Raw genomic sequence first — 11,538 nt, 5'->3', positions numbered from 1 at the left:
ATCACCAAATTTGGGACCACGCAGGAATATTGCATACCTGTTGGCTTTAAGTTTTCAAGATGACATGGGGCTCTTTTTGCCTTACTCCTGTTCTGCCTGCCTTGTTCATGCTTACATCCAGTTTATGATGCTCCTGATACTACCAAGCACTATGGCAAGATTACTTTTCAAGGAACATCTCAAATATTTTATTATCACAAGTTAAAAGTTTTGCAAAAATAAATGCCCATTTGCATTCCTCTTTCAGAAACTAAAAGAATCTACTCAAGAGTCAAGTAGAAACGTAATACCCTCTTTTTATTCTCAGAAAACAAAAACCAGCTGCAAACTTATTTGCATTCTGGCACAAACTTAAAAGTAGGTCCAGCACTTTAACAGATCTTACTATGGGAAAGAAATGTCAATGAAGCTGTTAGCAAAGAATTTTAGGGAAATAAATGTAAAAACTCTCCATTTATAAGCACCTTTATTCACCATCTTACCATTCAACATTCATTTCATTCAATTTCTTAAATTACCATACTACAATCCAGTTTAGCACTTAAATAAAAGAAATAGATATTTCAATTTGACTAGTATAAAATTGTTACACTTGGGTGGCACAGAATTAAAGTACTATTTAAAAAAGCCATAGACACAATTAATCACTACCTGTGATTTTGAAAATTAAGCCCCATATATTTCAAAGTAAAAATTAACACATATCCTCTGTATGTTATGCTTGTAAAAATGCCTACAAAAATCTGTTTGTTCAGAAGGCAGAGTGGTTGGAAAGTATTTTCTATTTTACCATTTAACAAATGATATCACTTCACAAAAACTACTAAGCAGCAAAATATTTCAGATGAGTTTCACACATTAGAAAACCCGTGGCACCATGTAGTGCCCCCAGCAACTTCTGTAGGCCAACAGAGTTCAGCACAGCAACAGATCTTTGTAGTACAGACTAAAATTCAGCTACGCATCACTTGTTACAATATTTAATTCAATGCTCAGGAAATTTAAAAAGCAAATACACCTAGGCATCTAGTAGTCAGACACTAGTTTTTTTTCCTTGCTGTTTTTAGTCTTATGTACGCAGGGTATGCTACTTTCTAGTGTTTAAAACCTCTTCAAAATGTATTAGCAAACTTTTTGAGAAACAAGAAAATGCCTTGTGCAAAGAACACAAAATATTTTTTTCTATCATCTTCTGACCTTCAACTTCTACTCAAGACAATAAAATTAACAGAGGTATTTTGCTGCAATGACACCAGTTTCTACACCAACATGAGTATTTAGGCAATATCATTTAACTTACCAAGTTAGCGCTTGAGTGCAAATTAAATTTCTTCTGGAAGTCCTATACCCTACACAAAGTAAGTTTTTCAACAGTATCCAAGAAATAAAATTCTCTCAGGAAGTAGTAAGAAAAGCTACTGAACTAAGTCCTTCATAACACATGCAAAATGACATTTCCTGGACCGGCAAAAATCATGTGGTGGTTTATTTTTTGTTTCCTTTAAATTTCCCCTTTCTGCAGGAAAGTTACTCTAAGGAGCAAAAAAATTCATCACTATTACAAAATAGTGTGGTCTCTTCATGTCAGTTACACTTAAGTTCTTCATCAACATAAATCACCCGTATGAAAGGCAAGAATGGGAATTCAGTTTGTCACAGGAATGAATTTACTCCCATACACCATCTTTTTTTCCCCACAAAAGAAATCAGATGTGGGAAATAATCCTTTAAAACAAGGCCATTAAAAAATACCAAAAAGAAAAATAAATTGAGCAGGAAAGCCTAAGCAAAGACAGACATACATTACTGAGGCAATGAATGGGATTCTTAGAAGAGATGAGAAGTTAGACCTCTGCATGACTTCCACATGGCTGAGATGCAGGTGTTCTAGTCTGCTTGGATCATGAGGTTCACAAAGCAGAAATAGGGGGTTATTTTTTTTAATCCACCTTTCCTGCCTGTGTTTAAAAGGCAAAGAGATCCAGGATGCAATAAACATTTCATAAGGCTAATACAACTGAACAGTCGACCAAAAACTTCAGTTCATTTTGTGAAATAATTGAGACTAAAAAATTGAATAGTTTACATTAGAAAGGCAACACACTTCACTCTTAAATCAACAAAAATTTTTGTTTGAATCCAAGCTCCACATTTCTTATTACACGTAACACAACTACAGCTACATTTTTCCTCCATTAGCCATACCCTAGTTGAGAAAGTCTCAGCGTACTCCCTAGTTAAATTCTTACTCCGCAAAAAATTTAGTTGTGAAACAGTTGCATTCAGGTGAAGGCAGATCTCACAGTAAAAGGAGTGTTACTATGCCATTTTTTTTTCATTCTCTGTCTGGAGAGAATTTATACAGCCTTTCTAAGGTGTGTTTCTGTTAACCAGCATTGGGATAAGAAAAAAATGCAAGTCTTTTCACCCTTTTTATTAAAAGGGAAGAGTGAAATAAGAAACTAAAGTAGGTCTAATCAAAATCTCAATCTTCGTTCACTAAGATACTTAACGTTTTGAAAACTAATGATTGTATCATTTACTAAATAAATGCATCAACCATGTTGAGACATCAAATTATATAATTCATAAATATTCTAACAGAGTAACAGAGAATTAATTATGGTATATACCCAAAAAGTTAAGATGATACATTGTTATTAATAAGTTTTTTCACAGTTCCAAATGAACGTAAATGGCACAAAGTGAAAATTAAAAAACAATTAAAGGTACTCAATATCTCTTGAAGTTTTATGTCCCTGGAAACCACATTTCTTTTTAGGGACTGAAATCAATGACATCAGTAACATAAGGGGAAACAGAAGCTCACCTCAAATTAATTCACAACTCTACTCTGCTAGTAATCCCAGGAATAATATTTTTTCCATAATATTATGTCCAAGAAGTATAGCTTTTTTAGTGATTCATTTTTCTACAAGTGAACTTTCAGGAGACACAGTAAACCAAGAAAGACTCAAGTTTTATCTCCTTAACAATGGCATGTACTTCGCAGCAAGCCAGCTCAAGGCAACAAATCCTTGAAAAAAGAAAAAGGGAGGGTGTGAACACGATGTTCATGAGGGGTAAAAGCTCGATAGCCCTAAACACCAAGGTCTTCCTTTAATTGGTAAAATACCAAGATACAGCTCAAAAAGCAACTCTCTCTTCTTAGCCACACATTGTCATTTGTGACAGCAAGTGCTGCAATACTGACACAGGTCCCTTGGCCTCTCCAAACTGAAATAACTTGTTTTCATGACAGACAGCAAGTTCTCACTGTCATGTCTTCAGGCAGGAGCAGAATTGTTATCATTTTGTTCTACAGTGATACTTACAAAAGAATAAAGCAAATTGGAAGGCCCAACTTCTATCTGGAAGATTCAAAGATGTTATTGAGCTTTTCTTTATTCGCAGGAACTTTTCACACCTGCTAAGTTTCTTCAAAACAGTCATTACCTGGGAAAGCACAGCACCTACTCAATCCCTATCGCATCTGAAATAAACGTTAAAGAACAGTCTCCTACAATCTGTGCAGCATCAGACCAACTCTCTGTTTCTAAAATGGAAGTTCTTTTTCAAATAATCACCTAACTGAATAAACTGAGAAAAAGCAGGAAATAAAAAAGCAAGACTGTAGCAATTTCTACACAAGAATCTTTAAGAGCACATATATTTAAGTCCTGATTTTGTTATCCAAACTTTTGGGGTCACTGTCAATCAGCACTTCTTGCTGACTGTAAGACACCCTTAGAGATCTTTACAGAAAATGCTATAAAGGTGATAGAATTTAGTGACCCAAACATAAACCCTGCATTTTGTGGAGCCACATTTGGCAAAAGTCATCTTAGGAAAGGGAATGTGCACAGGGTATTATCATCACTGCATGACATCCCCAGTATTTCACAACTTCCACAGAACAGTGCGTTCCTTAAGCCCCAGAAACACCAGAGAACAGTCACTTCGAATTATTTTTACAGCTGGAAATCAGCATTTTTTCAGAATTTAAAATAGCTGTAGGTAAACAGAATCAGCAACATTTGCTCTGGGCAAAGCAGCACATTCTGTTCCCCCTACCCTCTCCCCAAAACAGGGGTAAAATGCAGTTACTTTTCTCATCGCAGCTACCAGGCCAAGGACACTGGAGCTTTGTAGATTGCAAATTCCTGCGCACACATCATGCACAGTTATACAGCTGAGCAGGGTATCCAGCACAAAACCACTTACCAAGCGCTGAGAGATTTCACTCAACATGCACTTTTCCCATATTCATTAGGAAGAAGTATAATGTATTATGCTGCACTTAAGATTATGCCATTTTAATGACAACAAAATCAATAACATATCAGAAAAAAAAGAAATGGACACTGTCCAAGATTTTTTTGTTTTAGGCGATCAGTTGAGATAAGACATCCAAGAAGAATTGATGCTGGACAAAAATATTTCTAAAAAGCCTTTAAAGTTGTCGGACTTTTTTATCAGTACTTTTAATATTGACGTCCAGTGTCTCCACTTTTTTTGTTAGCCGATCCAGCATATCATCTTGCTCATCTATTTCTGTCTGCAGACCAAGAGCTAGGTTTTTCAGACGACTCAATCCAGAAGACATCTCATCTGTCAATAAAGAGAGGGACCATAAGGAAGCATAAAGCATACTGTTTAAATGGACACTCTCAGGATTCCCTCTTCTACAAAACCCTGAGTTAGAAAATGTTCATTACAACTGCTCAAATCTAAATGTTGTTCTCCAGTAGTGGAAGTGTTGACGTTTTAATACTTCTACAGCATTACTACCAGAAATAATCACTTCCTCCTTTTTTCCATTACAAGTTAATGACAAATGCTTAAAACCAAATCAGATCTTTATAAAATGACATACTCTGTAATGTACTTTTTACTTTAAAAAAAAAATTCCTAGAAAATTTGGCACATCTTTTCTCAGCTCTGTATACACAGTATGCTCACTACCTCAATTGTTTTACCTTAAACTTCATGCCGAGGTATCATCAATACACTAAGATTTAAGCAGTTATTTACCAAGCATAGATTGAAAAAATCCCATTTCCAGATTTTCTCATTTGGCTACAAGGAAACTATTTAATCATATAATTTATTGGTATAAATGCTTCTGAGGCTAATAAGTTTTGCACAGCTTGGGAGTAGAACAAATGTGTGTCTACTAACTGGTGCTTGACTACTTTGATCTATTCCTTTCTGATTTCTAGGTCAGCTAAACAGTGACACATGTAAGCAAAGAGGCACTTTGTATATATGCTACAGAACAAAGGAAGAGAAAGTCAGCTGAGTGGTTTTGGGAAGTAATGAAAGAAATGCAGCAATTTCACAAATTAAATATTTAGTGCCTTTTGATTCTTCTATTTTCTGCATAACTTGTTTATTTCAAAAGTTGTGCACAGTTGTAAATTCTTTGGGTCCAAACTGATGTACAATTTCATGTCTGCATTCAACTGTCAGTCAGGTAAGTTGAATGCATCTTTCAATATAAGTAGTAAGCTTTAGAAAAAGAGGTAGTAAGTATCCACGCTGATATAATCTGGATGTCAATTCAAAGCAGTATTTCCTTATTAATGTTACTAGTACCTGCTTAAGACTTTTCAGAATAGATGGTATAGTGGGTTTGTGGGGCAAGGTTTTGGTAGTGGGGGGGGGGGGGGGGCGGGGGCTACAGAGGTGGCTTCTGTGAGAATATGCTAGGAGCTTCCCCCATGTCCAATGCAGCCAATGCCAGCCAGCTCCAAAACAAGCCCACCACTGGGCAAGGCCAAGCTAATCAGTGCAGTGGCAGCACCTCTGGGATAGTATAATACGGAAAAAAAATCAGCACCACTGAGAGCAGTGAGACTTTGAGAGCACCACAACTCTGCAGACACCAAGGTCAGTGCAGAAGAAGGCAGGAGGTGCTCCAGGCGCTGGAGCAGAGATTCCCTGCAGCCTGTGGTGAAGCCCATGGTGAGGCAGGCTGTGCCCCTGCAGGTTAACAGTGGAGCAGAGATCCACCTGCAGCCCACAGAGGACCCCACACCAGAGCAGGTGGATCCTGAAGGAGGCGCTGACTTGTGGGAAGCCTACACTGGAGCAGTTTTGCTGGTGGGACTTGTGGACCTACGAAGAGTCCATGCTGCAACAGGTTTGCTGGCAGGCTTGTGACCCCACAGGGGACCCATGCTGGAGCAGTCTGTTCCTGAAGGGCTGTACCCCATGGACGGAACGCATGCTGGAGCAGTGCATGAAGAACTGCAGCCCATGGGGAGGACTCATGCTGGAGAAATTAATGGAGAACTGTCTCCCGTGGGAAAAAGCTCATGCTGGACAAGGGAGGAATGTGAGGAAGAAGGAACAGCAGAAACAACATGCTATGAACTGACTGTAATGCCCATTCCCTGCTCCCCTGCTCTGCTCAGGGCAAAGACATAGAGGTACTGGGAATTAAGTTAAGCCCAGGAAGAAGTAAGCAGTGGGGGGAAGGTGTTTTTTTCTGATTTGAATGGTAGTAAATTAAAGAAGTTGAGTCTCTTTCGCTCATAACAGTAATTGCTGAGTGATCTCCCTGTCCTTATGCCTACCCACGAGCCTTTTGATATATTTTCTCTCCCCACCCAGTTGAGGAGGGAAGTCATGAGTGGTTTTGGTGGGCACCTGGCATCCAGCCAGGGTCAAACCACCACAGGTGAATAAGCCTGCTTGTCTCAGTAATATTCCAGTCAACTTATACAATGATTTAAAGAGACATTTTCGTATCTTGAATGCAAATGTTATGGGATACTTCAGCACCATTTTGTCATTCAAATGACAGATTTGCTAACGTATTCATACTTGGTAAGTGTTTTTCTTGTCAATATATGATCTAACAGACCTTATGGTTTTGGTGTGGGTTTTTCCCCTTGGTCTCTCTGCTCAGAGACAGTTCAAAACCTAACTATTTCTAAAGCACAAGCATGTTGCTGAAGAGTTGAAGTACTGATACCAGTAGTGTCCACAGTAGATTTATACTATTCCAGGCATCCTAGCCAGTTTGTTTCTAGCTGGTTTCACATTAAATTAATGTCTAACCCTGACTTGTTATTAATATTTGCAAGTAGTTGATCCACAGACACCTTACAGCATTCTACCATTCAAATACTGTATGCTTCAATCAACTTCGGGTTCTTGCCACATGAATGCTGAATACAAGCAAATAATTTATTTTTATTATTATCAAATTTCACATGTGAATTAAGTGAAAAACTGTTTGTTCACAATATCTTACTTAGTAATTTTCTCTGGCTCAAGAGCCAAAAATTGAATTACATCAAACAGCTTCAATTTTCTCACTCACCCAAGTTGCTATCAATTTTCTGGTGGTAAGCTCGCAGGTGTTGGTTCTTCGGATAGGAATCCCCTTGCACTGAAGAAACTAAATCTGCTTTGCTGAAATTGTTGTCTGTTAAGAGTAGATACATAATATTTTATAATAGAAAAGCTAGCAAGAAGAAGCTATAACATTTTAGAAGGGCTATTAAAAATTAGTCTGGCCACAGCTGCCATGTAATCACATAACCTGTTGGCAATATATCAAAACCAGTCCAAGGTATACAGCACCCCTCAAGATGAACAGTTATTAAGCTACAATTATTCTCTTTTGGGCTGCCTTTTGTAGTTCTACTATGTAGTTGAGAGAAAAAAGGAAAAACCCCGTCCAACAAAGCAAGTAAGTTGGTAACTTCTACCAGCAGCAGTTAGTGTTCTCCCAGGTCAAGCCACCAGAGAGTTATTTCTGCCCTCTATCGGACAGACTTTTAATATTCCATGGAGTGGAATGGAGATTAATGTTACCAAAACCCACTCCTTCGCTTACACAACTACAACTATAGATACCCTGCTGCTTTCTCACTCTTACTAAGCTAAATAATTGAACCTCTTCAAAAAGGAACAGTTACTTTGTATGTTAACATCACCACACAAGTTAACTCATTGTGAGAAAGAGGAACAAGACCAAAGCTACACTTCCTTGCGTGAATCAAGTAATGACTTCAGTATGAAGGGTTATAATCCATGTTTGAAATAACAAGGAAAACATATATGAAAACTATGACAAATGGTAGTTAAAAAGGAGAACCTCTGAACCTGTAAGTTGACATTTTGGCAAACATAGGACAAGGCTGCCTGCAGCTTGTGTGAATTCTTGGCTATAGTCTCCTCTGTGCAAATACAGGCACTGGATATATCAGTCTTTAGCAGCTGCAGCATAATTTCCCTCACCCCCACTCCTGGAAGGGCTAAATAAAATCTGCATCCAAGTAAAAAATTTCACATCCTCAGCATGGATATAAGGAGTTTTAGGAAAGATAATTGCCTAGAATTCAAAGCCATGAAGGGATACAAATCTCCAGATGATAGGCAGCAACGCAAGTCAACAATTGGGCAGGCTGAAGGGTGTCTGCCTTCACCACTGTGCAAGTTTGCCCCACACGGATAACAGACATTCAGTATAAAGTTAACAAACCTGAATTATCTAGCTTCCTTAAATTTGGATGACTTTCCTGGTATTTTGACTCTTGTTCTTTACTAGACATCATTGCTTCTTTCAATCTAGTAATAAAGAGAATAAAAAGAAAACATTCCAATGGACCACAGGCCTCATTCCGACTCTGTTAAACAAGAACAGGTATCAAATTTAAACAAAAGCAAATTTGTCAGGCCCAATCCTAAATGCTCCTTTAAAATAAACTATTAGCATTTGTTTTCAGTGAGAGCAGAACTGGTTGCTTTAGTGCTGAAAATAGGGTATGGAAACTTTGAGATCAAAACAAAAACTGTATCTTCCATCTTGGAGGCAACCTGTTGCTTTCCTCTAGTGGAAGATTGAGGGGGAAGGGAAGGGGGAATCAATCCATGTAGCATTACCAGGCTTGACATAAATTTCTCAGCTCAAGACAGACAAGTACTGTAAGACACAGTAACTCCACAGCAACGATTTTTTTTAATTACAGCTTCTATTAAAGCTAGAGAAATGCACATAATGTTTAACTGGAAGCATGTCAATGCTACAAATCATGACTTCCTGATAAGACTGAAGTAAGCATGATACTTCAGAAGGCTCTGAAGAATTACTTGTGTGACTTTGTGTAGTTGTTCTAATTAACTTCAATTACAAGTTAATTACAAAATTAACACAATTACAAGTCATTATTACCACTAAAATTATAAATAAGAGTAAAAACATTTCTCTCAGAGTTAAAGGAAAAAGGGAGCTAGACACCATCTCAAAAGTCTACTCAACAGAGTCAACAGATCTTTTAAGTTCTGGTTTTCTGGTGACATTTTAGAGATGCTGTGGGAGATAAATCTCAAGTACAATATTTATTTTACTTACCTACTGTTAGCATAATATTCAGGGGTTCCATTCTGCTCTGGTCTGCTCTCTGGAGGTTTGGCTTTGAAGTAATTTACCAAGCCCCCCCAAACACTTTTAATGCTATTTATGTGCCTTTGACTAGTCTTCAAGTCCTGGTCCATTTTATCTACCATCTGTTCCGTGCGCTTCAGTGCCTCTCCTTGACGTACGAGCTCCTAACAGACATTGACAGAAAAAGAGAAGCTAGTAAAGCCAAGATAAACTGAAATATCAAGCATGTAACAGACACACTAAAGGAAAATAACAGAGTTCCTTCATCTGTGTAGATTATTTCTAAAGGCACGTAGCTTTTTCACTCACTCACTCTTCCTCCAGAGCATTCCAATCAAGAGCTGCTAGTCAGCCATAGCATTAGCCAGCTATAAAACCATCATCACTATGCAATGCCAGTTTCCTGACACCTACCACAAAGAGCATCCAGGAATTTTCTGTATTGGCCTTTTGTCAGGCTGATGTTTGTACCTCTTCTTGATGGAACAAGCATGGCACCAGATGGGACATGCAGTGAAAATGCAAGGGTTTAAGGCTGGGAAACAAGCAAGCGGTACTATTTCTAGTTGTGAACGACACCTTCACTGGAAAGGGATACTATTTTCACATTACTGGGATGTTCCTGGTCATTTATAAACAGGATAACCACAGGAAATAAACACAAACAGAGTATTTTCATAGCATAGGTATAATATTTTAGCTGATACTAGCAGTACAGGATTTGAAATGTTGATATATACAATTATGCTATTTTCCAATTCAGCAGCACCAACACTATTCCAAAGTAATCCAAAGATTCTGGCAAATTCTGGCAGGAAAGCTACCTGCAGCTAACACTAATCCAGAACAAGGAACTTGCATCCATATTGTCTCTAAACTTCAGGAAATTCTAGTTGAATATTCTTTCCTTCCCTTCAATAAAGCAGCAAACGCATATGATTCAAGTCTTTCCACGAGCCCTATGTTAAGCCTAAGTTCTTGATTCCTCATTTGTGCTTTCCTGGACAAGTCACGCGCTCGCATGTGTGTGTTGGCGTCGCGGAGAGCCCTCCTCAGCGCCAGCACCTACCGCGGCCTGCGGGTGCTCCCGGGTGGATTTCGGCAGCTACATTACTGCTGTTCAAAGAAACGTGCCATTAGCAGGTGACACAAGGGACAAGACCTTTACGAGCGACCTCTCTAAGCACAAGCCCTGCTAGCCAGGCAGGAGGAACGGAGGAAGTGATTCATTGGGGTGAAACACAGCAACAAACAACAACAGGGCAGGCTCTTCGCTTCGTCGAGAGCCCCTGAACGCGTTTTGGTCAGATAAAAATAGGCATAAATACGATTAATAAGACTTAATAAGAATTGTTAAAAGCAGCTGAAAACACAGCCCAGTCCTACTCTCAGGCCCGTACAGACAGAGAGGAGCTAACGGGGGATTTTTCCTCAGAAATCCAACCGCCTCCCCCGAAACCGCCAGCCTGCGGCGGCGCAGAAAGATCCGGTGTCTCCGAGGCACCGACTGACCCTGCGGAGCCGTTCCGGAGACCCGCGGGGAAGGGCAAGCAGCCCCCCGGCGGTCCCTGGCGGGGGCGGCGGACACAGGGCAGGGGTGGCCGCCGCGGCCCAGACACAGCAGCGGCGCGAAGGGAGGCGGCTCCGCCCCGGGCCCAGGCCCCGAGCCGCCGCGACCCACCTCGGAGGCGGCCACGCCGATCCGCTCCGACTCGTAGAGGAGCGAGAGGGAGCGGGCGGTGCTGTCGGCGGTGGCGGCGGAGCGGCGCAGCACCTCCTGCTGCAGGTACCGCTGCCGCTCTCCGCTGCCCCGCGCCGCCACCTCCTCCTCCTCCTCATCGTCCTCCTCGGCGAACGGGTTGTAGCTCCTCGGGACGGCCGACATGGCGCCGCCGACAGCCGGGCGCGAAGGCAGCGTCCGCGGCGAGCGCCTGAGGCAGACGGCGCCCTCAACCCTCTCGCCTCACGGGGGACGACCCACGCCTGCCCCGCCGCCAGCTGTCAAGCCCCCACCTCAGACCAAGGCCCTCTCCGCTCCTTCCGCCCACAGGCCGCCGCCGGGCGAAACCACCGCTCACCCTCCACCCCCGCCCGGGGCGGGGCAAGCGTGCCGGCGCCCCGCTAAGAGATAGGCG

The 11,538-nt window shown here is 40.8% G+C and overlaps 1 protein-coding gene across 1 annotated transcript; it reads right to left on the bottom strand.

The window, feature by feature from the left end:
- Positions 1 to 449: 449 nt before the first annotated feature.
- On the bottom strand, positions 450 to 11,517 carry SNAP29 (synaptosome associated protein 29). Its single transcript, XM_005445230.4, has 5 exons — positions 11,085 to 11,517; positions 9,371 to 9,567; positions 8,501 to 8,586; positions 7,334 to 7,438; positions 450 to 4,611 (listed from the first exon to the last, which is right to left on the bottom strand). Exons 1-5 carry the CDS (start codon positions 11,286 to 11,288, stop codon positions 4,454 to 4,456), a joined length of 750 nt encoding a protein of 249 aa, XP_005445287.1. The 5' UTR covers positions 11,289 to 11,517; the 3' UTR covers positions 450 to 4,453.
- Between the last annotated feature and the right edge of the window lie 21 nt (positions 11,518 to 11,538).

The sequence above is a fragment of the Falco cherrug genome, chromosome 1 (genome assembly GCF_023634085.1).
Source record: "Falco cherrug isolate bFalChe1 chromosome 1, bFalChe1.pri, whole genome shotgun sequence".
NCBI classification, from domain to species: domain Eukaryota; kingdom Metazoa; phylum Chordata; class Aves; order Falconiformes; family Falconidae; genus Falco; species Falco cherrug.
Note: the sequence above shows the minus strand (reverse complement) of the source record. Positions and strands in the feature narration are given on the sequence as shown.